General features: G+C 43.5%; 2 protein-coding genes across 3 annotated transcripts; one reads left to right on the forward strand and one right to left on the reverse strand.

Annotated features, from left to right (window-relative positions):
* Positions 1-551: 551 nt before the first annotated feature.
* Positions 552-17,976, reverse strand: GEMIN5 (gem nuclear organelle associated protein 5). 2 transcript variants are annotated; one of them, XM_084215605.1, is made up of 28 exons: positions 17,792-17,976; positions 17,365-17,519; positions 16,741-16,922; positions 16,270-16,421; positions 15,925-16,053; positions 14,933-15,065; positions 14,396-14,555; positions 13,564-13,776; positions 12,822-12,907; positions 12,235-12,329; positions 11,498-11,634; positions 10,400-10,473; positions 9,827-10,008; positions 9,580-9,719; positions 8,987-9,158; positions 8,539-8,766; positions 7,937-8,050; positions 7,614-7,742; positions 7,220-7,315; positions 6,799-6,936; positions 6,299-6,446; positions 6,056-6,175; positions 4,982-5,192; positions 4,190-4,447; positions 3,404-3,566; positions 2,236-2,800; positions 1,705-1,801; positions 552-1,137 (listed from the first exon to the last, which is right to left on the reverse strand). In XM_084215605.1, the coding sequence occupies exons 1-28, from the start codon at positions 17,961-17,963 to the stop codon at positions 982-984; spliced, it is 4,605 nt and encodes a 1,534-aa protein (XP_084071731.1). In that variant the 5' UTR covers positions 17,964-17,976; the 3' UTR covers positions 552-981. The 2 variants fall into 2 exon arrangements, with proteins under 2 accessions (XP_084071731.1, XP_084071730.1); XM_084215604.1 differs by having other exon boundaries at positions 15,925-16,056.
* A 103-nt stretch (positions 17,977-18,079) lies between these two features.
* MRPL22 (mitochondrial ribosomal protein L22) lies at positions 18,080-25,088 on the forward strand. The gene is made up of 7 exons (XM_084215535.1): positions 18,080-18,129; positions 18,642-18,687; positions 19,885-20,020; positions 21,145-21,210; positions 21,521-21,598; positions 22,437-22,506; positions 23,614-25,088. Exons 1-7 carry the CDS (start codon positions 18,102-18,104, stop codon positions 23,823-23,825), a joined length of 636 nt encoding a protein of 211 aa, XP_084071661.1. The 5' UTR covers positions 18,080-18,101; the 3' UTR covers positions 23,826-25,088.
* Positions 25,089-25,515: the final 427 nt, after the last annotated feature.

The raw sequence follows: 25,515 nt of genomic DNA on the forward strand, positions 1-25,515 counted from the left end.
AGAACAAATTCAAATGGGTGGCAATACTGCCTCTGTAGATGTGTTTAATCAGTGATCTTGTTTCAGTCTAACCCCTGGCTTTCACCTGCTTCTCTTGAAGTTATTCTGAAGCTTTACTCAGCTTGAAGGAGGAAAGCTGTCAGGATTTAACTTTGCATTTTGACTGGAAGAATCTGGAACAGCTTTTGATCTAAAAATTCATCACTCCTCCATTTAATTCTTAAACAATAATCTTTACTGTACTTGAAACTTTCTAAATTCATCATGCACACTTTCCCCCATCAACTTTTTTTGCTGCATTTAAAACCTTGCTTCTAAAAATGACTAAGACAGATGCTGTGTTCACTAAGGCTTATGCACCCTTGTGCTCTTCATAGAAGTTACTTTTTCTAACAAGACAGACAAAGCCTTTAAGCTGTAAGACTGGTCAAAATACTGCATGTTAAAGATTGCAAAATCCAGGACTGATTTTGGCACTTTCTAGAATAGCACCAGTCTAGAGAATGCTATTCTTATTTCTATACATCAAATTAAATACCAGTTCACGGTGGTAGAAGACTTTATTTAAAGGAGAGAAAATAAACTCGCAATTTTAGGAACAATACTGGCCTAAGGGTCAGTTTGCTTACAGAAACCATTGATTTTCCTGAGGGCAGCTTCTCTTCCTCCTCTGCTGAAAGACTACACAGCTGCTCAAAACTTTCTCTTGCATATAAATAGCAAGAGCTTTCAAAAGCATAGTGTCCAACAAATAAAAAAACTATACAAAAATCAGTTATAACAGGTCACTACTGCTTTTCAGTTTTCTAACAGTCTCCTTATTTAAGCATCAGTGGATGAGCACAAGTGGATGTGTATAAACCTGACATTTTGTATCAGTAACAGCCACAGCCATCAAAAGAAGCCTTCACTTGAAGAAAGAGCAGCCTTAGTGTTCAGTAGCTGGAGGCAGCTCAAGGGAGACAGTTTGGTCTCCACATGTCATGTCAAGAAGCTCCTGCCAGCCTTTTTGTAAACTCCAGCTCCACCGTGTTTCCTAAGGAGAGCCAGAGCCTCTTTCTGCAGCTCAGGAGGACACTGGGATCCCAGGTGAAGGAGGACCAGGCAGCATTCCAGCACGTCAGGGAATGGGAAGACCTGCAAAAAAAGGACCACGAGGTGATGTCTACAGTTTATATTACAATTGTTCAACATAATCAGGCAGCTCTCTAAAGACACTGCTTTGTAACATTCTCAGAACAGCCAGTCAGGAGTCAGATGCATTTTCTCTTCACATTTTTCCAGGTTTGCCCACTCTTGCCCAATCACTATGGTTACATGTTTTTGAATGTGTTATGTATACTGTCCACAGCTCCTAATCTATAAAGGCCATTTTATAGTTTAAATTTTTGATTTCATTGTTTATAAATTTTTTTCATAGATAAGTAGCACGGGATTATTCTTAAAATGCATGGGATGATCCATACGGGAAATCTCACTGAGTTCCCCCCCACAGTAGCTTTAGCTTTACTTTCCAATTGTATGGGGAAAATAATAATTGAAAGAAAAACACCACCCTGCTGCCATGTGTCAGTTCTCTCTCAAAACTGCCACAGGATCACAAGGAATGGCGCTGTTCCTTTCTGTACGAAAGGGATTCTGTGATAAGGCTGGCCTTACAGAATGACTTCTTTCAGAACTGCAACGGCTCTTCTGAAAACTTACCTTTAAATTGTCTGGGAATTCAGCTAATTTCTGCTTTGCTTTCAGAAGCTGCTTTGTGAGCTCAGGGAGTGTAACTGGTTGCTTTGCTTCATCTTTGCTGTCAAGAGAAGAGTAGGTGTTGTGAGTAACTCTTGTTAGGTGACTCTGTAACCTCCCTGATGGACAAGGAGCACAGGAGAGAACTGGCTGAGTGTTTTATGCTCTAGCTTGTTCTTGCCAAAGTCCCAAACCAACGTTTAACAAAGAAAACTATTAGATCATGCTTAGCCTTTTCATTATCCTCCCTTTTTCAAGCTGCCCTGTTTATTCACTGTAACAACACCTCATGCATTACAAAACTATTTGGCTGCACTGAGCTTATGCATGTGGTGGTTCAGCCCAGGGGAAATGTAAGATTTCTGAACTGTATATTCAAGTGTTCCTGGGTGATGGGCTGGAGAGTAGAGGCAGTCTAGGCAAAAGAAGAAATTTCCTGCACAAACACACAAAAAAGCAACACTTTCCAACACTCATTCCTGTGCTGAGTCTTACCAATTCATGTGGCTGCTGTCAGAGTATGGTTTGTCTGATTCAGTCTCTGAATTCTGTTCCAGGTTGCTTCCCTGGGTGTTTCCATTTGTGTTTTCCTGGAGACTGTTCCTCTGCTGCTGATGCTGGCGGATCATTTCTGCTAAAGTCTCCTGGACCTCAGCTATGTCTCTCTGGGTGTTCTGCAAGGCAGCCATCTCTTCTGAAAGGAGCACCTGGCAACCCTTCAGTGTGGACTGTCTGTCTGCCACATCAACTGAATCAGTTCTTGAGTCACTCTGTGTCTCACAATTAGGAACTTCAGGTGTACTGCAGAGGTTTTCACCCATCTCAGCTGCAGTCTGAACCGTTTCCTCAGGGGTTGGGTGGTCACCTGGAACACAGCTCTTCTCAAGAGCTATCTGCTCACTGGGACCCAACACGGCCTTCTGCAGGCCAAACGAGTCTTTGGGTGGGTTCCACCACAGGTCATAGAGCAGTCTGTAAGCCACAAAGCCCTCCAGACTCCTGCAGGCATCCATGCTCTCAGAATTTGTGCTGTCCAGTTTGTCTCTCAGGTCATCACAGCCTAATAATGAGAAAAGGATTACAAATAGTTCATGGAACTTTCCAAGGACAATGAGCAGATCTGGTAAATGAACTAAGAAACCCTGGAAACCCAAATCAGGGATTTACTCAGATGCTGGCAGAGCAGTGCACAAACTGTGAAAGTAAAAACATCTCTGGCATCTTTGTGAAGACAATACTCTGTTCTAGCTGAAATGTTCTCACCAGCTACAGCTTATTTCCTTGGTCTCAAGCTGCAAAACACAAGAGTCACATAATCCCAAGCCACAAACTAAATGCACTGCATAACCTACAGAGAACAGAGGACAGGTTGGAGTATGTGTTGCTGTGAAATGAACACAGCATTCTAATGTCTCCTTCACAGAAGAGAATTCACTCAGTTTCCTACATCACTCACACCAGGTGACACAGCTGAGCTTCCTTCCACAGTCAGGAATTTTCACTGCCCAGTAGCCCTTGCACTAGCCAAATTCCACAAGTTTCCACAGATATGTCTATGTCTTGCTGCTTCCAAACATTATTTGGCCTAGGAACATTAATGGACACAGCTGTGCTGATAGGAAAGAGCCCTGTCAGTGCCAGAAGAGAACCAGGAGAGACTCACCCTCAGGAAGGATGATACTGCAAACCTCCTGCATCAGAGTGAAATTCCCAGCATCAAAACTGCGGGTCACAGCCCCAAGAATACTTTTCACTGCCTCATCCCACATCCCCAAGTGACAGCTCAGGGCTGCAAGAGCCAGGTCATGGGAGATATGGAAAAGCACCTAAAGGAAGCACCAGAGAGCACAGTTAGTAATTTTACTGCAAAGTGTGAGCTTATGACAACTGTGGAAGAGCCCAGAAGCACATGACTTGACACAAAGCAATTATAATGACAATGCAATTTACACAGTCTCCTTCATGCAGGAGGTAGAGCATTTCTACATCACCTGGAGCTTCAAAATCAGCCACTGTGCTTGCCTGTGTCTTAGTAAACAGATGAGAAGGGGGAGCAGTGACTCACTGTGGTCACAGAGAAGAGCTGCAGGAGCACCAGTCTATGGACAGACCTTGCAAACTAATTTGACAACAAGCAGCCCTTTGTCCCCTAACAGAATCACTGCTGAGACTACTCAGCTCTGTCAATCACTCCCATCCAGCACACCTCAGTGACAGCAGTGCTGATCCCAACACCCTTTGTCAGTTCTTACTCTGCACAGAAACAAACTGGTGGCTACACAAAGCTGTCCCAGCAGCTGATCATCTCTCCCCAGACTAAAAGCCCATCCTGCAGCAGGGTGCAGACATCAGCTCCCTGGGAATGGCTGCTGCAACACCACAGATTGGCTGGGTTTACTGCCCATCCCCAAGTAAGGATTTGTGCCTGCACAGACCAAAATCCATTTACCTGCTTTGGGTGTGTGTTGCTGGTTGAAGGAGGATGCTCAATCCTGCAAAGCTGCTCCTTTGCACAGGTGGCTTTTCCAGTGGTGTCCATGCCCAGCACATTCTGCCACACTTGTGTCACCATGTCAAAAAATGGGGCCTCTCTGTTCAGCTCCCAGCTGTGGTAACAGGGGGGCACGGGGCTCTTCCGCTCACAGGGATTCCTCTCACTGAGGCAGCGGCAGAGCAGCTCGTTCAGGCAGAAAACCAGTCTCTGTCCCTTTAACAAGGAGGGGAAAAAAGCACTGAGCTGTTGCAACCATAAAAACAATCCCTTGCTGACTACAGCAGGTAGAGTGACTTCAGAACATCATGCCTGGTAGCAGCTTCTTGGTGACAGAGTCTAAGGGAAGTCAGAAGGAAACCTCAGAGCAAGCCAAGGTTGCTCTGCTTCTCAGTCCACAAAAACATTTCAAATGTAAACCTCCAGCAGCTGGACTTACAGTTGGCTCATTTGTTCCTTTAATGTAAACAGCAAATACTTCACTTCTTTCTTTTCATGATCAGTATTACATTTAAAAGAATCCCACTTTTCTCTACAACCTCCCATATAACAACAAGCACAGAGTCTACACCCCCCCCACCAGGACCATTCCATAGGGTCATTCCAATATACTCCTAGAAAAATACTCTGAGGCAAAACCAGCCCAAAGGACCAACTGTGGACTATTCACAAATAGGAAGTGGTGCCAAGTTATGTCGATCTGGAGAGAGACAACATTGAAGAAGGTGGAAAGGAAGGGACCAGACTCACAAATAAAGTTTTATGCTGCTGAAGGACTTCCTGAGCTCCCACCCAGTTCCTGGATAACAGCAGGTCTTGGGCACATCTCAAAGACAAAGTTGCTGACAACTCCTCCTCCCCAGATATCAGAGCAAGCTCAGCAGCAGTTTTAAGAGATGCCACATCCCCCTTTTTTGACAACACTTTAACTGCATCATAGGGTGAGGAAGCTCCCAAATAACTGAAAAAGATAAGAGCAAAACAAGCTGATTGGTACTAAAATAGTTTTTAAGTTGTATTGCAACACAGTAGCACAAATATACAAATGATTTTCCACAGGTTCTCAGAGCTCTCATCACTTTTTCTTATCAAAGTTTACTATGGACATATGGTGAACAATTGATGCAAAGCCACAAAAGGGAAGTCACACAGCTTTAAAGTCAGGACTGAAATCCCTGATGGTCTGCATGCTACACATGGCTTGGATGAGCAATAAAACTTAACAGATTCAGGAGATAAAGGTTATGTGCAGCTGTTTGTCCCTACTGCATTTCTCTGGGTTTCATTCTAATCCTTTCACAAGTCTGATACCCACAAAAATGCCAGAACTGAAATCAGCATCAAGCAGAGGACACTACTGCAGCCAAAATATTTCAAGGGGTATTAGTAATTTTGGTAGTCACAGAGTTAAAACACTCCAGCTGGAGCAGGATAACCCAATGACCAGGATATTAGCTAAGGCTTCAAGAAGCTCAAGATGAACTGCTGCACTGCATGTTCCCAGTGGAAAGGTTGGAAATCTTACACAGCCTTTCTGTAGACAACCTAATCTTAGCCTTGCTAGACTAGTTTTCAAAAACTTCCAGCAATGCCTGTGGAAAGAGATGGCTCTACTGTAAATGGCATTTGGACTTTATGTTCTGAACTGCTCTCTGGAGCTTCTCTTCCCACCTACATCAGAGGAAATTGAGTGACATCAAGCTCAGAAAGCACCTCAGACAACCAACGACCAGACTAGTTAACAGATTTCAACTGATACAAAACCAAGAACCTTCTTTGTTTGAGGCATGGAACCAATTCTGCCTTCTCCCCAGTAGCACTCACCATTTGGCAGCCATGGAATAATGACCATCTTTCTCCAGCAGAGCTGCCCAGCTGGTGTAGAGCTCCTTCAGAACTGGATCTTCTGGTCTCAGCCTGGCCTTAGCCATTACAATTGCTTCCCTAATGCACACAAGGGAAACCAGACAGAAAAGTTAATCTGTGTGCAAGGAGTAAACCAAAATGCTCAATCTACCCCACAAAAAAAAAACCAAGATAAAGTGCTAAACATAAATATACAGCAACCTGTAAAAGTTGTTCACTTTCAGGAGCTCGATAGCCTCATAGACTTTATGGATGGACAGGAGATGGGAGGCAGCCTTCACATATTGCTCCTGAAAACACAGCTGCTTGGCAAAGGCTTCCACTGTCCAAACCCAGGCCTGGTATCCAACTGCAAAAGAAAAGACAACACCATTGGAGGCAGTTTTATGACTGGAAGAATTCCTGGGTGATACAATCACTGGTTTCTTCACTATGCACCTCTCTGCCCCAGGTCAGTTTCTATTTCTTAACCACCCTAACACAAGTCAGTGAAGCAGGGCAAAACTAAGGCTTCAACATGCCTGTGGGACTTCTCTGCCAGTAAAGTAACTTTCAAAGCATATTTAAACCAGCAGCAAGCTGTAAGGACTGCAAGTCATATCACAAAGGACCAATTCCTGAGTTTCTGTCCAGAACCACCAGAATGAGGGGACCCTTGGCAGCCAATCCCACCAGTTCACGTGGTGCTAGAGCAAACATACCCATGGGTGACATGGCTACGAGCTGGTCTGTGAGCTGCCCCCTCTCAGCAGCTGCCTGGAGGACACCCTTCATGTCTCCTTTCCACAGCATGAGCTGCTGGAAGAGCTCTGCATGCCCATTCTCCAAGTGGTGCTTTCCTGTTGGAAGCAAACACACTTCCCATCAGCAGGAGTGCAACAGAATCGTTTGTCACAGTAAAATAGCTTGGCAGAAGGGAAATCATTCAAGCTTAAGATAAGGCAGGTTTGCATCTGAAAGGTGTAAAAACCATCTGGGAAAAGGATATATATTCTTCTCACACAGAGCTTCATTCTTAATCCTAGACTGTAATCCACAGTAAAGAAAACTCAAGCATTTTCCCCAATTTGTTTTCTACTTGAATATAACAGTTACAGGGGGCATATTCTTTATGCCACTTACCTTCCATATCAATCATCTTGTGCAGAGAATCCCTGTCTGTGAACAGCCCCAAGTGGATGCAATCCTTGAGGTCAGGGGATGCATCTTCATTATTATCTAAAGCAGGTAAGAAGAATGAATATTTAGGATTTAACACAAAGCTGGGAACAGCAATGTGCCAAGTCACTGTACCACTCAAGTGCTGGCAAATAATTTTGTCTTCTACTTCCTTTCCTGTACAGCAGATTTAATAATTTGCTGGTCAACACTCAGATCTAAGTTTGATATCACACCAAGTCACACTCTTTGATAAAGGTGAGGATTTAAAAAAATGTGCTGTGGTTGAAGTCAAGTCGCTGGACACTTGATTTTGAGAGCACCTACCCTCTAAGTATTTTAAATTTTATACTGGTACCTTTAGTTTTCAGGCATGCAGCCAGCCTCAAGCAGTCCTGATGCAATTCTTCTTTTGATCTGTGATCCATTAATGTGCTGAAGGGCAGAATAGAACGAGGCTTCCTCTTCTTCAGAGAGGCATCAGGAGCTGAAAAATCAGACACATTTTAGTCACTGCAGCTGCAGTTACAGCAGAACGCCTCCATTTATTTCAAAAGCACCCTTTTCTTTCTCTGGCATTATTTTGGTGTCACATTAGGAAGGGAAGCTGCAGCCAAACAAGTCTAGAATGGGGAACTCTGCCTTCATACAGGACTGTAAAAATCCCTGAAAGATACTAACTTGGTTTCTCTTTAGGTGGATCCTTTTTCACAGGAGCAGCTTTCTGGGTCACAGAAGGCTTTGGCAAGCTGAATGAAGAATAATCACATGCAGATGAAGATGTATCCCTGGACACTGTGATTTAAGAAAAGGAAAAGCAATGAATGGAAATTCACACAGAATAATTCACATATTCACATTCTGTTACATTAATTTTGAAATAGACAGAAACCAAGCTTTGCTTTGCCACAGAATTTAACAGCTTTTTAGGGAAAGGAAATATCAAGAAAACAGAGAACTGTCAGAAGACTAAATTAGGTGTCAAGAGACACCAATGAAAATCCACCAGCACTATAAGATTTATCAATGCTGATCAAAAATGACATTGTTTCAAGCCAAACACAGTAACTCTGTCCACGAGGCCAGAATCTTGTTATCTAAAGACAGTTAAGTCCCAGACTAGTTTAGAAAATGATAAAAGGCATTCTAGAGCCTTTTTCCTTCAAGTGGACAATTTCAATAAAACCAAACAATTAGAAAATCTGCATGAAAATGAAACTTGGTGATGCTCTGAGGGCTGAACAGTCCCGGAAACATTGAAGTAAGATGGATTTGATTATTACCAGTCACAGGGACTTTATCAGCCAACTCTGCCTCTTGAGCTTCTTTTTCTCCTTCATGGTCTGATACTCCATTTTCCTCCAGCAGCATTTCCTTCATGCTCTCATCTCCATTCATGGCATCATTTGCATCCTGCTTGCCTGGACTCTTGCCTACAGGCTTTTTCTTCTTTTTGGCTTTGACTTTTGGCTGTATACTTCTTTTCTTCTCTAATTCTATACTCTTTTTGCCTAGGTGCAAAATTTAGTGTATTAACTGCCTGTATCTCAGGATCAACATTTAGTTTCCAAATAAGATCACTCAATTTAAACCTAAACACACTTTATTCCTGAAGAGGAAGAGGCAGATTTGGAATTCAGCACAAGAATTTGCAACATTTCAACACGGCACCTCCCCAATTCTCAGCTCCAGCATCACTTCAGGGAAGATGTTCTGTTTGAATACACTCACCCTGAGGAGGCCGTGTGTGCTCCTGCTTGGAGATGTGCCATTTGTGAACAGAGAAATCATCTGCTCCTGTATAAACACAGTCAGGCTCCACTGGTGACCACTGCACACTCAGCAGGCGGCCCTGGTGCCCTCGGTAGTTGCAGAGTGGCTCTTCCTTCATCACATCCCACACCTGGGCAACAAGAAAGAAATGCAATTACTCAAAGTCACTTCTGCACCAAAGCCACTCTGCATTTTCTCATGATTTGCACAGGTAGGAACTTCTCTTTTGGGATTTTGCAGAGGTATTTCAAACACCAATATGCACACAGAGAAAATGCAGGGCTTCCTTTGTTTGCACTGACACAGCTGCACAATATCTTTCTTTTCTAAGGATCCAAAAATGCTAATATGAAAACCTTAATGACTGGACTTACAAATCAATCCACAAATCCCAACGTAATCTGCATATCAGGCATCCAGAACCAGCAGATGGTTAGCAAAGGTAAACTTGCAGTATTTCAATAGTTTATCTCACAAAACCAAGTTTTGCTCTTCGATCAGCTGTGGAATGGATGATTTGAAATACAATTCTGAGGTGCTTTGGACAATACCTGTGCAGTGCCATCATAGCAAGCAGACACCAATCTTCCCTCGTGGTGGGGACTCCAAGAAAGACTTGTGATTTTAGCTGTGTGCCCAGCCAGAGTTCGAAAAGGCTCTGTTATTGTCACAGGATTTTCTGAAGAGTTCTCTGAAAGAAAAAAGAAAAATTATTAAGGATGGCCAGAAAGTACAAAACAGAGAGAAACAAAAAAAAAAAAGATGCCAAGATTTGGAATATAATCTGCAAACTGTTACCTACAACACTCTTCAGATTATGCACATAAATGGTGGCATTGATGGAGCCTGAAGCTATCAAGTAACTCAGCTCTGGCTGGGTCCCGTGCTCATGGTGCCAACGAATGGCATTGATCAGTTTGTGATGCTGCTGGATAGTGCAGAGCAACTTCAAATTTGGTGCCTGAAATATTTCAATTGAGCTGAAATGTAAGAAGAACAGTGTAAGAATTTCAGTAGTTGGTGAAAATGGGAACTTTTTTGTTATGTTGCAAGAGCAGAATTGCAGCACATGAATTAAGAGTAACTGAGCTTGTGCTTTCTGGAGTCAACTCAAACCTCGCTTTCACTGATCAGCAAAAGTGCATTTCTACCATGAGTGGATCCTTGAAACAGAATTTAATGTGATAATGAGGATCCTCCATGCCAAGAGCAGCTACAACAAATAACAGGGAATTCTATATTATCATGATTCAAATACATCAGCACAGAAAGAATAGAGACAAACCAGGGCAACAAAAAGTACTTCTGCTTCACCACAGTGACTGAAGTCAAGATCAGCAGACACCACCTTAACCCACAAGTGGGACATACCCATCCTCATTGCCAAGAGCCAGGAGTTTGCCATCTGGTTTCCAGCTGACCTCTGTCCGTGCAGGCAGCTTGTGCTGCAGAAAGAAAACACAATTATTGCCAAAACCTCCTAAATCTCTCTCACTTACAATCAACAGAGCAAAGCTGGCAAATGGACAGAGCTGCAGTCTGCAAAATGAAGAATCATAACAGTATCCATTGCTTTTGTAGCAGTGTAGTAGACATAAATCTGAGCAAGTAAGACTGAAATTGCTGATGCAAGAACCAATGATTGGTTTTTATGTTGTTTAGTTCTGAGAAATATTTTGAAGTTTTGTCTGGATTCCAGAAGGACATTGATGTTTCATATCCTTACACTCCTTGGAAAGCACCAGACATTGCAGGCAAATTCTTTCACACTTCAAAAGAAACCAAAGTTTACTTTTAATTATCCCTATTCATTTGAATTCAGACAAAAACTACTTACAGTTTTCTACTCAGATGCCTAAATATGATAATTTCAATGCCTCTGACATTACTCTCTTAACACCCAGAGAGTCTCAACTCAAGGAAGAAGCCAAAACCCAGCTGATACAAATCAATACCCCTGCACTGACTTCAGCTGACTTGAAAGAACTGAAGATCCAGCCCCTTTCACTTGTTTTATACTTTCAACTAAGAAATGACTGATCACACTTGAGAAGATACTCAGTGATCACCAGCCACTCTGCACTGGCTGCAGTATAAATGGCAACAGCCTTCTGCAAAATCATGATTGTTTTTAATGAAAAACTTGTTTTGCCACCCACAGTTTTAAACCCAAACTCCATCCCCCATTTACCTTTCCCAAGTAAATCACAGAGTAAAAAAATTAAGCAACTGATGCCAGAAAAAGATGTGCCATGTTGACACCAGGAGAAAAAAAACACCAACCACCTTCTTCAGACACAAATATATAAACTCTTTAAATAGTTTTGAGTCAGTGTCACTGAAATTCATCCCTGGAGACTGAGGGGTTCAAGTTTTTTGTTACAGATACATCAAAAAGGCAAAATCAGAAGCTTACAACTACAAGCATGGTTACTATGGATCCATAAAACCCCTCAAATTCATACTCACTTTGATTGAATTGGTGTCTCTGATGACTTTGTTGATGTCATTTGCTTCTCCATTAAGCTTCCAGGGATTGTGCTGAAAAACAATTCCTTCTCCAGCACAACTATATAAAGTTACAGAGGGCTGTTCACTTTCTTCTCCTATGCAACAGAAAAAGAGCTAATAACACTCTGTTCTTCATCACTCTTCACAGAACTAATCTCTCCCACTATAAATCAAAGCATTATTTCAAAAAGCAATATACATCCTTCAATTGCCTGTGGTCCAGCAGCTGGAAATTCTCACAGTTTAAAAAGGAGCTCTCATTCCTACCAACAGATCCCTCATAGCACAGTCACTGCAAACAGTAAAATTCACTTTAAATTTTGGTCCCTAAAAGAGAAAAATCCAAGTTGTGTAAGCAGGACTAAAGCTCAAATGGCAGAAGCTCTGGAACCTGTATTTGATTTGATGCAATTGCTGCAGGAAGCCTGTGAGCCTGGAACACCCTGAAGCAAGCCCAGAGGTGTTGCACTACTCAAACCTATTTGCTGAAGGTACCAGAATTCACAAACTACCAGAGTTTGTAGCCTTGTAAAACTGTTAAAATTCCTCAAACAGAACACATTCTTAGCTGCTCCACAGGATTGCCACCAAGTAAATGGGGCTCCTTCTTCTAAGAAGGGAGGAATAGCAGCTTCCTGGCATCTGTGTGCTCTGCATGGACATTCTGCTTTGTCACAAGGTGCTGGAAGACTCACCAGAAATCAGAGGAGGAGTTGGAGGACCCCAGGCTAATGTGTACACTGTCTTCTTGTGGTAAGTGCTGGAGATCTGAGGTGGCTTGTTCTTAGCACTGGCCAGGGAGATAAGGAAGAAGGGGAGTCAGATTTCAGCAAATGGAAATGAAAAGAAGATAAAATCAAAGCAACATATTTGAGAGACCAGGTGCTCCAACATTCTAAAGCCATGGCTCAACCAAGCTTTCTTTAACATCTGTAGGACACTACTAAAATTATAACATAATTGTCCTGGTGACCTTCCCCTCCCTGCTGCTCCTCCTTCCCTGAAAATGGGTCTTTCTGGGTAAAGTCTTCCTGAAGTGATGTCCTCCCACAGGTGATCTCTGTTCATGGCATTTTAAGTTTACCTTAAAGCAAGTACACCTTAGAACCTCATAGACATAATGCAAATTAAAAATGTACTGAAGATCCACCTGTTTGACTAATTTGAATTTAATCTCACTCATTTAACAGCAAAGATATCCCTCAGGAAAGACTACACCAGCCCTGAGTGGTAACACACCAGCAGGATCTGACACTAATGAATTTGAAAGCAGCTTTTTCACCTGCTGGACAAGGTGTCAAATATGCCAACTTTTCCATCATCTGTTCCAAAAGCCAAGGAGCCTTCCTTAGTTGGATGCCAGGATAACTGCAAGAAAAATATAAAGAGACACAAAAGGACCTAAGTTGCAAACACTTTATTGCTAAATAATAAACAAAAGGAAAATGCTGAAACTGATGAGCAAGGACCTTATACCCAGCCTTCCAACCACAGCCATTTGATTTGATCACTCTGCTCTGAGTATCAAAGGCTTTCCCCCTTCCAGTTATGATGGGATAAGATGCAAGGGACTGAAATCATTAAAATCCTATTTGATAGCTACATTACAAAACAGAAATAGCTGCCAGCTATTTTACCAGGCAGTAGCTTTTGACCCACCTGTGGTTAAACCCCAGCTGAAGACACCTATGTTGGTTGTATTGGCTTTTTGTACCTGTCAAACTTCCTAGCAGAGCAAGGGCAACCATGGTTGAAGCAAAGTGAAAAAGTAACAAAACAGCCAGCTGGACTTCAGCTTATTTCCACTAGATGTAAATGCAAGCTTCTAGGATGGTAAATAGGTCTAAAAACTTCTTGCCAGATTCTAAAATGTATTGTACACAGAAAGAATTGAGTATAAAATGAACAACATGGCTTTATCTCATCTTAGTTGGGACAAACCTTCAGAGTGAAAAACATACTTAAAAAAAATGGAGTGAAAAGGATAAAAGGGGGGAAAAAAAAGGAATCCAAAGCACACTTACTGCTGTAACCTTGGACTTTATGCTTTGCCAGAAGGTTTTAACATCATAAACATTGTTGATGGATAAAGTATTCCAGACTCGGATCATGCTGTCCCCGACCCCGATGGCAAGGCAGCCCGTGTCCACGGGGGAGAAGGCAAGGCTGTAGACAAACCCTCCAAGGGAGGGCATGGTCCAGCTGCAATCCAGAGTGGACAGATCCCAACATTTCACCTGAAGAATATTTGAGGAACAAGGAAGGGTTAAATACAGAGTGATTGACAGGACAAGGAGAAACAAAGCAGAAGTGAAATGAAGAATCAAAGGCTTGGCAGGATGTGATGTGCACCCACGGAGCCCATGTCACAGACAGGGCTGCAGCAGCTGCAAGACTGGAATAGACACAATGAATTTATTTTACTAAGTTTCTCTTCCTGTTTCAAAACAGGAGACACTGCTGCCTATAAAAGACCAAAGATCAAAAAAAAAAAAAAAAAACAAAAAACTATAAAAAATAGATGCATTAGTTTCTGCAATTAAAATATTTTAAGAAGGAAAACCAGGTCTTTTAAAAGTGAAACATAGAGGAAAAGAAGTGGAAAACCCCTTTTATTAAATGTTTACTATCCAAGTCTAGAATGTCATAAGCAATCACTCCACCATGGTAAGAGATTGAGCTTATAAATGAACAGAAACATACACAACCTGTGCTCAGAACAAATGGTACGAAGTGATGTCAAAAAATGCTAAAATAAACCCACTTCTAGAGAAAACAGAAAACTGTGACCCTAAAAAGTCTCACTCAAACTGCATTGTAGAGGCATTCCTATGCTAATTTTTAAATGGTTCTTACATCTCTGTCCATTGAAATGGAAAAAAGGAGCTCTCTGTCTTGGTGCTTCACAGAGCTGAGATTGAACACAATTCGGGAGTGGTTTTGTCCTTCTGAAGATCCCAGAAGAGTCCATTTCCGTTTGCCAGGCTGGGTCAAATTCCAAAAGAGCAGTTCTCCTCTGCAAAATTGAAATGTATTTAAATTTTTCACTTCAGAAGAACAACACAGGCCCTATACAGACTAAATGACAAATATACTGCTAGTATACAGGAGTAACAGAGTTCTGCAGACATCTGTAAAAAGCCCCACACCCAAACTCCACCTGAAAACTGCCAATTTTCCCCAGTAGATGGGCAAAACCACAATTAGTGCTATTAGCAGTCAATGCTCAGACTGTTGGACAAACAGTAACTTTCTCAAAGTTGGCCTGTTTTCTCCTGGCCTGTTTTCTCCTGTAACACTGGAAAAGAAGAAGAAGGGGGCTGTCTTTTCTACTCAGCACTTCCTTCAGCAGGAACAAATGAGTCTGCAGCTGCTGCCGGGTGTCCCACTTACCCAAAGGCACTGGACAGGATGTCTGTAGGGTGGCCAGCAGGCCAGTGCACTGTCAGCCAGATGCGCTCCTTGACCGCCGGGTCCACGGCCCCACCTCGCCTCTTGGTGGGTGGCAGCTTCAGAGTCATCACACCTGCAGGACCAGGAGGCATCACTGCACCTCACACCCAAATTCTCAGTGTCTTAGGTTGGAAATGCAAGAATTGTGCACTCATACATCAAATGTGCATCAAATGCACTCATGTGGCTGAGTGTGTATTCTATTGCCATCTGTTAAAGGTGGGGCAGTTATCCTCTGTTAACTGGGCAGTTTTCTTTATCTCTTCCAAAACCAATCCTCCCTCTGGAAAATATCTTCTGTAGGCAGTGAGTGTCCCTGCAGGGCTGATAAAATTCCATCATCCCATTGGGAGGAGCTCTGCCCAGGGGGAGGAGCCAAGCATTCCTACCTGGATACAATCTGAGGTTTGGAACACCACAGCCTGCCTTTCCCACTGCATTCCCAGAAGAAGACCAGGCCCATCTCCACCACCCCTGGACCTTCAGAACAAAACTCCACCCTTCTACAGGATCCCTGCTCCAACAAAACCACAGCTGTCACTGCAGGAGGCTGCAGCCACCATGGAATGGGACTGTGCCACCACCCTGACCCACAGGGTGTCAGGTCATGTTCTGACCCTGTCAGTGTTGTTTGGTATTACTGCATTTTTTTTTTCCTAATAAAGAGCTGTTATTCCTACTCCCATATTTTTCCCTGAGAGCCCCTTAATTTCAAAACTGTAACAATTCAGAGGGAGGAGCTTTGCATTTTCTGTTTCAAGGGAGTCTCCTGCCTTCCTTAGAGGACACTTGTCTTTTCAAACCTAGACAAACAGATAGAGCAGTCCTGTGAATCTGCAGCTTTAATTACATTCCCCCTGCTTTCAGCACACAAAGGCAATTTGCAGTTCAGGAGTTATTCCACACCTTGTTATTGTTTATTTCTTACTTACTCCTGCCTCTGGTAGAGCTCCATATTCGTATGGTTTGATCCTTGCTTCCAGAGGCCAGGTAACAACCTTTCCTTGTGGCTGTGTCCTGTGTCAGCTCCCCATTTGGAACCTTGCCTTCTTCTGAAGGAGCTGCTGAACACCATTGAAGTCATGTCATAATGCTTTAAAAAATCAAAGCTTCATAAAAATGAGCTGAAAATTATACTGATTTGTATCAGAACATATTTTATTGAACTCATCAGCTGCTTAGCTAATTACTAACCTTCTGTAAAAAATTCAGTCCTCTAGAAGGACATTTACAAGAACTAAAAATTACTCCACAAGTTATTAATCACTTTCACCTACCCTGGAGCTCATCCTGCCAAGCAGGTAACCTTTCCTCCCCAGGCACAGGGCACCAGGCCAGACAATGGATTTCATCCTCGTGGCCTCTCAGCCGGTGCACGACTTCTCTCTTCCTGCTGATATCAATTATCACCACCATGCCATCCTTGTAGCTGAAAGCAGAGATTAAAATTAATGAAGAGATTCTTGGATGCTTATGGAATAATATCCAAGGTGATTTACAGGCTCCTTCCAGGGTCACTATCACCCTATAACAGAGGAGCCAGGCTAGACTATTACACATTCACAGATTTCTTTGCCCTTGCAGGTTTATCAAATCTAAATGTTATTTCTAATTTGTTTTACTCCAAAACTAAAAGAACAACCACCAAGACCTCTTGAAGTTTACATTTCAACCATGTAGCAAAACCTCACAATTAAATTCTGGCAGAAGAAGAGTGGAAAACAAAACATTAAATAATGAGCATTTACCCAATGGCCACCAGGTTTTCATGATGAGGAGAACAGGTGAGGCAGAACACTGTCCTGGGCTCTGGGAAGAACTGCTGGCTGTCATTTCTGTTGTGCCAGTGACAAATAATGACACCTTTCTCATCACCAGTCACAATCAGATCTTTCACAAGAGGGGACCAGTGCAGTGCTGAGATGGCATTCTGAAGGAAGAGCATTGGAAAGGTTTAGAGCTGTTTTACTGACACCCAACACAGAGTAACAGGCAGGAAATCATCTGAGAGCAGTGCCCAGCAGCCCTGTGGCTTGTCCCTGAGTGCCTCTGTTCTTTCAGGCTTTAGAGCATAGATGGAGCTGCTGATGGGCACTCCTGACCCGCAGTAACTCTTTAAATACACATTTAGTCTGTCCTGCGGCCAAAGCAATTTGCTGAGATCATTGTAGGCGAGCTGGGTGAAGCAGCAGCTAATTACGGTGATGAACAGCGCTGCGGGCTGCGAACAAAGAGCGCCGGGAGCGCCACACGGGATTAACCAAACCACACCGGCCTTGAAAGCTCACTTTTGGGCAAAGCAGCCTCGCCTGCCTTGTGGGCGAGCCCCAAAACACCCACGAGTGCCTCTGTCCCGTGTCCCGTGTCCCCACCTGGTGCAGGCTGTACTCCAGCACCGGCGACAGGGTCCCGCTGTCCCAGATCCGGACGCTCCCGTCGTCCGAGCTGCTGGCGCAGAGCCCGCCGTGCCCGGGGCAGTGGCAGAAGGCGAACGCGGAGATCCTGTCCGTGTGCCCGATGAGCTCCCCTGTCGCGACAGCGAGCGACCGTCACGGCCGCCCGGAGCCTGCCGAGCCCCGCATCCCCCGTGCCCACCCTGGGCTCCCGGCGCGCGGAGGCCCCGCAGCCCCGGCACGGCGGGGGAAAACAGGGAAGATTGTGCCGGTACCGTCCCCCAGCCCCCTGAACAGGGAAGATTGTGTCGGTACGGTCCCCCAGCCCCCTGCACAGGGAAGGCTGTGCCGGTACCGCCCCGCAGCCCCTGCACGGCGCGGCGGACACTGAAGGTTGTGACGGTACCGTAAAACGTGGGCGCAGAGGCAGCGACATCCAGCAGGCAGACGCGGTGCCTCGCCGCGAAGCCGAAGAGGCGGCCGTCGCTGCTCGCATCGCTGCAGCGGCTGCTGTACCAGTTGGGGGAGGCGGGCAGCGCCCGCACCCCCGTCCCCATCCCGGTCCCCGTCGCCGCCATCGCCCCGGGTCCCCCCGCGCCACCCCACGTGCTTCGGGCGTTGCCGCCGAGCGCCGCGCACGCCGCCGTAAACTGTCGCAAACCGCGCCCCTGCTCGTGCGCCTGCCCGGGGCGCTGCCGCAAAGCGCGGTCGGGAAGATGGCGGCGCGCTGGGCGCTGAGCGCGGGTGAGGCTGAGGGGATGCGGCGCTGGTTTGGGAGGGTCTCGCTGGAGAGGAGGACGCCGGGTTGATCGGAGGGATGGAGCAGCTCTCGTGTGAGGGAAGGCTGGGAGAATTTGGGTTGTTCAGCCTGGAGAAGAGAGGCTTCGAGGTGACCAAGTTGTATCCGTTCAGTATCTGAAGGGAGCGTCCAGGAGTGATGGAGCGAGGGTGTTTGGAGTGACAGGATGTGGGCGATGGCTTCAAACTGGCAGCGAATAGGTTTAGGTTAGATGTTATGAAAAAATTCTTCCCTGTGAGGGTGGTGAGGCCCTGGCACGGGTTGCCCAGAGAAGCTGTGGCTGCCCCATCCCTGGAAGTGTCCAAGGCCAGGCTGGATGGGACTGGGCACAGCCTGGGACAGTGGAAGGTGGCCTGGCAAGGGGTGGGGCTGGATGGTATTAAAGGTCCCTTCTAACCCAAACCGTGCTGTGATTTTACCATTCTCTTCATGCCTCCCTCACTTTCCCTCCCTTCAGGCGCTGCCTGGGCACGGGGTGTCCTCAGCTGGGCACGGCCAGAGAGGTGAGTGGCTCTGTCACCCCTGCCCTGGGCAGTGGGACAGGCATTGCCCTGCTTGGGCACCTGGGGCTGGGCTCTGTGTTCCCCTGGCTTGGCCATCTCACCCAGCCCTGGAGCTGTGGGAGCGTGTCACTCTCTGTCCCTGTGGTGTCTTTCTGTGTATTCAGAGCTTGTGCCATGATGCAGGTGTCTCTCTCCTCACTTCTTTCTGTTGGACATCCATGTTTTCTCTGACAGTCAGAGTAGTGTGGTATCTGTGCTGTCCCCAGTCACTGCTTTCCTTACTTGCTGAAGTCTCCCCTCATTCTGGAGGAATCCCATAGCTGTGCTGTAGGAGCACTGCAACTGCCAGCTGTGTCCCTGCAAATACCTGCACAAATACTCCATGACATTGAAATATGTGTGTTATGCTAATCTCTGCTCACATATTGTTGTGAGCAGTGGTGTACAATGCCCTTTTGGCATGCTCTGTTTCCCTGTTGTCTTTGAGATGCTTTGCACAGGTTAGCCACACACACAAAGACATTCAAAGCTCAGGAAAACTCAGAGTATTTGGTCTTGAACTCATCTGTTTCTTGTAGGCACCAGTGGCTGCTGCTTTATCCAGGCAGCAGGGGGCAAAATGTAGCTTGGTTTTTCAGAATCTGAGCTGAGCAAACTGCCTGAAAATTAATTTTATTGCTATCTGCTGTCTGGTTTTTGGATTGACTTGATTGTGTTTTGGAAGTAGTTTAGAATACCTCTCTCCTCAAATTTCACAATGTTTATAAATGTTTATAAAACTCTAATGCTCTGAGATACTCAGCCCCTTGAAAAACTAGAAAATTTCACTGCTAAATGTGTTGCTGGTAAGAGTTAAGTATGGAAAGTACCTTGGGAAAGGTGCAGATGGTTTGTGTGAGTCCTGAACCCCAGGAGAGCATCAGAACAGAGGTGGCTGTGACTTTGTGTGACAGTCTGAGGACACTTCATGTGGAATCCCATGCCAACATTCATGGTTTGCTTTAGGAAGCTTGAGTCCTGCTGAATTATAAAACCCTTTCAGCATAAACTACAAAGGATTCAATAGTTTGGGGTTTTTTTGAGTATACAAATGTGCTGGTTCTCTTTTTGACAGCAAGTTCACAATTTTCCAGATAAACTGGGCAGGGACAAAGAACTCTTGTGTTCAGCAGCTGAGACTGAGGTCTTGTCTTGCAGGTGGCTGGCATCTGGGAGCCTTTTTCCTCTGTCTTGCATCCACACCAGCACATCTCTGCAGAAAATTGGGAAGTGGGAGAAGAAGAACAGGATTGTTTACCCTCCCCAGCTGCCCAGAGAGCCTCGCAGACCAGCTGTAAGGATGCACCTGAGAATGTCCTCACCTGAGAATGTTTAGCAGTTTCTGAACAGATTGTCACTGTCTGCACAGGGTGACTGCACAAAGCACTAGTTTGAAAGTTTGTTTGCTCATTATTTAGGATTTTATTCAGTTTTTGGCTGTATTGTAGAAGTTGATATCACTTGGAATTCTTTCCATCTCTAAAGCCTCAAGTTACTGGGAGCTGCTCACCTACTCAGGGTGGGGTTCAAGCTGTAAGGGGCCCATCCTCTGTAGAAGTTTCTGGACTACAAGGAGGTAGAAATTGTGCTGTCAAGAACTGATATTCTGGAATTCCATTGTTATCATTTTTCTTCGTTAGGAATTGATGTGTTATGGCTTCTCTTAGACACGCTGCTCAGCAAAGTAAAAGTATTTCCATCTGAAAAGAAATGGGGTTTTTAGGCATGTATTTTGTGGGCCATGAGCATTTATTGATTGCTTTTGTGAACATTGTCGTCTAGGACATAGAAATCCCTGCTGTGGGCTGTGCTGGCTGGTGCAGTGTGTGTGAAAATGCAGCTATTGACAGACTTGTTTATTAAATCAGAGTTTTCCCTGTTTATCAAGAGTTCCATCTCTTTCAAATTTGTATTGATGTTAGATTCTACCAGCTGGTGCTGGTCCCTGTTAGCAGTAATGTTAAATGGGTCTGTGGAGGCAGCTCTCCAATCAAACTTGAAACCCTCTTCACTTCTTGAGGGCTAATTAAGTTCATTTTGGTGATATTGTTTATTTGCTCTCCCAGTAAGTGGAGTTGACAGCAGGATAATATTTTTAAGGCTGAATGGGCATGTCAATCTTTGCTTCTAAAGTGGGGAGAATGAGAGGAAAAGATGGTGATAAACCTTCTGATTATCCTTCTCAGGGATTTCTGCTTATGAACTCTCATAAGATTAAAATTTCCTGTGTGCCAGCACCTTTTTTCAGCGCTTTCAGTTTCAAATGTCAAATCTGTGCCTGATGTGCTGTTCTCATAGTAGGCAGAGACATTCTTATTTTATTCCCAGTAAGAAAATAGATTGTGGAGCAGACATGGATGCTCCATTCCTGTTTTCACAGCAAAATTACTCATCCTTTAACTTTTTTTTTGCCCCTAGGAAATATATCACTGTCGGAGGGAAATAAAATACAGCAAAGATAAGATGTGGTATCTGGCAAAACTGGTAAGCAAATAGTTCTTTGTACTGTACTTGAGAGAATGCAAAATTTAATTGCTGTATTTGTCTTAAGAGCCTCATTCAATCACAGTTTAATCAGCACCTTTATAGCAGAGTCCTGGGGGTGAGCATGGCTCTGGACAGGGAATGGCTGTTTGTAGTTTGGTTTAGCTGTAAGGTATTACATTGAAGAAATGGTAATTAAGGAAATGGCAGCATTTTTGTTTTTATAATAGCAGTATAATTTAAATGTTGTCTTCTGAATAAGAGAAAGGAAATAACTTGTAAATGTAAAGTTCATTTTAACACTTTGCAGATAAAAGGAATGTCCATTGATCAGGCTCTCGCTCAGCTGGAATTCAGTGACAAAAAGGGAGCAAAGGTGATCAAAGAGGTAAATAGCAGTATTCTTTAACACTCCTGCTTTCCAGAAAACTTAAAAATCAATACCTGTCACCAGAAGTTTGGAGGTGTTTCTACTTGTGCGGGTTTTTGTGTTTCAAGTAAGCCTGTTGGGAGCACATTCTAACAACATATTTTTGTTACAGTCATGTAATGTTGTGACTTATGAATACGTTGGGGTCACTTTTGCTGGCTGTTCTAACTTGACATGGTGATAAATTCCATGTGGGTGTGCTCTCTAGCAGTGCTCGGTGTTAAGTTCATGGTAAAAGGCGCAGAATCCTGGTCACTAATGGCTGCTACATCTGTGTGCTTTGGTTCCTAAACTGTAAGAGATGAGGGACATTATTGAGGAGAGGACTGAGTTCTGTAAAGACACAAATGCTCTGAATACACTGTGGTAGTTTGGATTCTCAAATTACTCATTTTCTTGGCTGAAGCATTGACTTCTGGTATAATTATGGCAAAGAAATGTCCTGTATTAGCTGAAAATATTGAATAGACCAAGTTCATTTTGCCCACCTTGGAATTAATTCCTAGCCAGATGTCTAATTACACAAAGGTCTGTGGAGGGAAGGCTGACAAATGCTGGTGGAAACCATCCTTTCCACTCCCTCTCCTCCCCTGTAATAAAATTGTCCTGAGACTTTTTCATTCTATGCAAGGAACATCCTTATGTAAAAGATGCTTGTCTTTTAACAGTTTTTATCTTTATAAAATACTTTTTCTATAACTGACTTAAATTTGCAATTTCTTTCATGTTATCTAGAGATAAGAAATAGCATTGCTTAAATTCCTCAGTATTTCCATTTCTTTTCCTTTTGTTACAGGTTCTGTTAGAAGCACAGGAAATGGCTGTAAGAAAGCACAATGTGGAATTCAAATCAAACTTACACATAGGTACATTTTAAAAATTTAGTGCATTGGAAAAATGTTATCCTACTCTATCCTCCCCTGTGAAAATATGTTATTTTTAATAAGATTTTGATGCTTGAAATCACCAGAAGTGAATAGAGGACAGTTTCTGCTAAACTTAACTTTACCAAAACATGAAAGGCACATGTTTGCAGCATTTTTAAGATGGATGTATCCATCTGAGAATGGAATTTCTGCCCCCTGTTGAACAAAGGAAGATGTTTGACACAAATATGAAAGATTGGATAGCAAGAAGCAAATAGTTTCTAGTTTTTAATGTTGCCAGTCAGGGATGCTGGAAGGTTTGTCTTTGGCTGGTACAACTTAATTTGCAGAATCAAAATTAAATTTCCATCAAACACAGTATAAAAGTAAATGAGTAATGGCAGTAAACTTCTTAATAGAAAGACTTGTCTGTAGATGATTTGCAGGATAAGCTTGTAAAGTGCTTTTTTAGGCTAGAAAATGTTAGAGAAATGTTTACTCTTAGGTGTTTTGAGGCCCACAGAAAAAATTCCCATTTTGTCTCATAGGGGATAAATTTTACTCAGCTGACCTCATAAGCTTAGTCCCCTGGACTGTAGAGAGATTTGATTAGAATTCTTTGGAGCCTTCCAGGCCTCTGCCACAAGAAGGCTCAGCTGTAGTGCAGGACTGGATGTGCAGATAATGAAAATACCTGTGATGAATGCAATAAAGGGAGAAAGGAGGGAAAATGAAGTCTGTAAGACTTTACAGGAATTCATGAGACAAACTACTGAAAGGCAGTGAAATGAATACCACCTTCAGAAGAGCTGTATAATCTAGTAAGTGCTCAGTGTGATTTGTCCTTCACCACATATTTATCTTTGTGTGCCTGCTTTCTAAATTCCCCTTTTTGGTTCTCCTGAAGAGCGTTAATGCAGCTCATGGGTTCCTCTGTAGCAGTGATCTGCTAAATGTAACAGAAGAAAGATGGAGGGGAGAATCCCAAGTAGAATTAACTCCCTAGAAACAGCCATGAAAAATACCCTGGCAAGACAGGTGTTTTATTGCAGCTGTAGCAGTTTGTTCTTGACTGAATCATCTTCTCTCCCGTCCTTTTTGCTGCAGCGGAGTCGCAGACGGGCCGGGGCCGTTACGTGAAGCGCCTGCGGTGCCACGGCAAGGGCATGTTTGGCATGATGAAAATCAGCAGGTGCCACTACTTTGTGAAGCTGGTGGAAGGTCCTCCTCCTCCCCCAGAGCCACCAAGGACTGGCTTTGACCAAGCAAAGGAATATGTGCAGCAGCTGAGAAACAGAACCCTTGTTCACACACTGTGACACACTTTAGCGGCTGTATGGGTATCTCGTGTTGGGCAATGTAATTGTGTAAAGGAATAATTAAAGTCATGGTTTAGTTATCTCTTTGGTGCTGCTGGAGCTGGATGATGTGAGAAAAATCATGGGTTTTTCCTTATTTGTCAAGTCAAGGGTATAGAAAAATCTTGGAGCAGCAGATGTTACTTTTTCTGAGTTACTTGGACCACAGCATTCATGCTCGACTCTGGACTGTCAAATCTAAAACATATGGTGCTGCTATAAAGCTTGGTGTCTCTGCTATGTATGGTGAGCCTTCTGTTGTAAAACTGTGCTTGACAGTCATGTTGCAAGATCAAACCTCAAACTAAAATTTGACATCTTAAAGTAGTTACAACATTGGAAGAAAACAAGTAACAGTGGACAGAACCAAGTAACAATATCTCAGAATATCAGTCATCAATTTTTGGCTTTTCTGGGCTGTAACAGCCTTCATTGTGTGTCTTGGGAATTGTGTCTGGGAGAGGGAAATAAAAAAAACCTTGGAAGTTCAGGCTTTGGCAGTCAGTAGGTGGCAATATTTAGTTTGTCAGAGAGGAGGTGACAGTGAAAACTTCCAGAATGGTCAAACTCCTTTGGATTTTGCCTGTGGCATTAATAATCTGATACAGGCATGGAGTTCAGGCTGTTCTCTCTAGAAATTCATTGTCAGTAACAGGCAAAATATGGAGAAAAGCTTTTTTTGATGCATAATTCTGCATTGTCTGGAAACAAATTGCTTTTGTAACATGGAGGAAAGTGAAACACTCCATGGATTTCCTATGGAATGGCTTGTTGCATATACCAATCAGGCTTTCAGATCTCTGAAAACAATCCCATTTTTATCATTACTTTTAGAAGAGGAAAAGACTGAGATTGATTAGGGGAATCTCATTTCACTCAAGTCAGATTTTCAAATCAAGATCTTCAGAATTGATGAACATCAGCATAAAAATAGAAAGAGCAGCTGCTTTTACATGCATATGTCTGATATTTGGACCTTTCTTTTCCATTCTGGGAACATTGGAGTGGGAGATAGCTTGTTTACCTCATTTGGGTCTTTTTACTGCAACAACTCACGGTAGCTTTTCTTACATGGGTTTACTTTGATCAATATTGGCTGATGGAAAGAAGTACAGGATTTCCTGTAAGGAAACAAATTATTGTTATTGTCTTCACAAAGGCTGGTACAGAGTGGCTACCGAAGAGTTTCATAATGTTTAGAAGCACATTGAGAACTCAGTACCATTAATAGGGCCCTATTTGCAATCTGGTTCTCTGCAGTGCTCTTTCAAACACATTTCTTGCTGTAAAGCCACGATTTAGTAACTTGCCTGAAAGGTGTGTTCTGATAAAACTCTATCTCTGCAGTCCCTGATGTGTGTTTGAAGAACTGTTTCTGTTGTACTGTGATAAACAGCTGTGCTGGCTCTGCCAGCTGCCCTTACACTGCTCTGTCAGAGTGAATCTCTTACAAGTTGTAGCAAATTTGAATTGTTTATAATATTTTTGGGGGTTACTGATCTGGGAGAAGACTAAAGAATTGCAAAATAATCCAAGTTTAATAAGCAATCATATATAGTACACTTAGACACATGTAAATATCTAAAACCTGGCTTCTAGGTTTTTTATTCCAGTACCTATTTCTCCTGCATGCTGTAGATTTTGCTTCAGA

Source organism: Fringilla coelebs (assembly GCF_963513975.1).
Source record: "Fringilla coelebs genome assembly, chromosome: 15".
NCBI lineage: Eukaryota > Metazoa > Chordata > Aves > Passeriformes > Fringillidae > Fringilla > Fringilla coelebs.

Excerpts from the sequence above, each read along its gene's own strand:
- MRPL22 (XM_084215535.1), top strand. The coding sequence starts at position 18,102 with ATGGCGGCGCGCTGGGCGCTGAGCGCGG. Across the intron at positions 20,021-21,144 it reads GAGAGCCTCGCAGACCAGCT|GAAATATATCACTGTCGGAG; the intron begins GTAAGGATGCAC and ends TTTTGCCCCTAG. Across the intron at positions 21,599-22,436 it reads GAGCAAAGGTGATCAAAGAG|GTTCTGTTAGAAGCACAGGA; the intron begins GTAAATAGCAGT and ends CTTTTGTTACAG.
- GEMIN5 (XM_084215604.1), bottom strand. The coding sequence starts at position 17,963 with ATGGCGGCGACGGGGACCGGGATGGGGACGGGGGTGCGGGCGCTGCCC. Across the intron at positions 7,743-7,936 it reads TCCACCTAAAGAGAAACCAA|CTCCTGATGCCTCTCTGAAG; the intron begins GTTAGTATCTTT and ends CTGATTTTTCAG. Across the intron at positions 7,316-7,613 it reads TGCATGCCTGAAAACTAAAG|ATAATAATGAAGATGCATCC; the intron begins GTACCAGTATAA and ends TACCTGCTTTAG.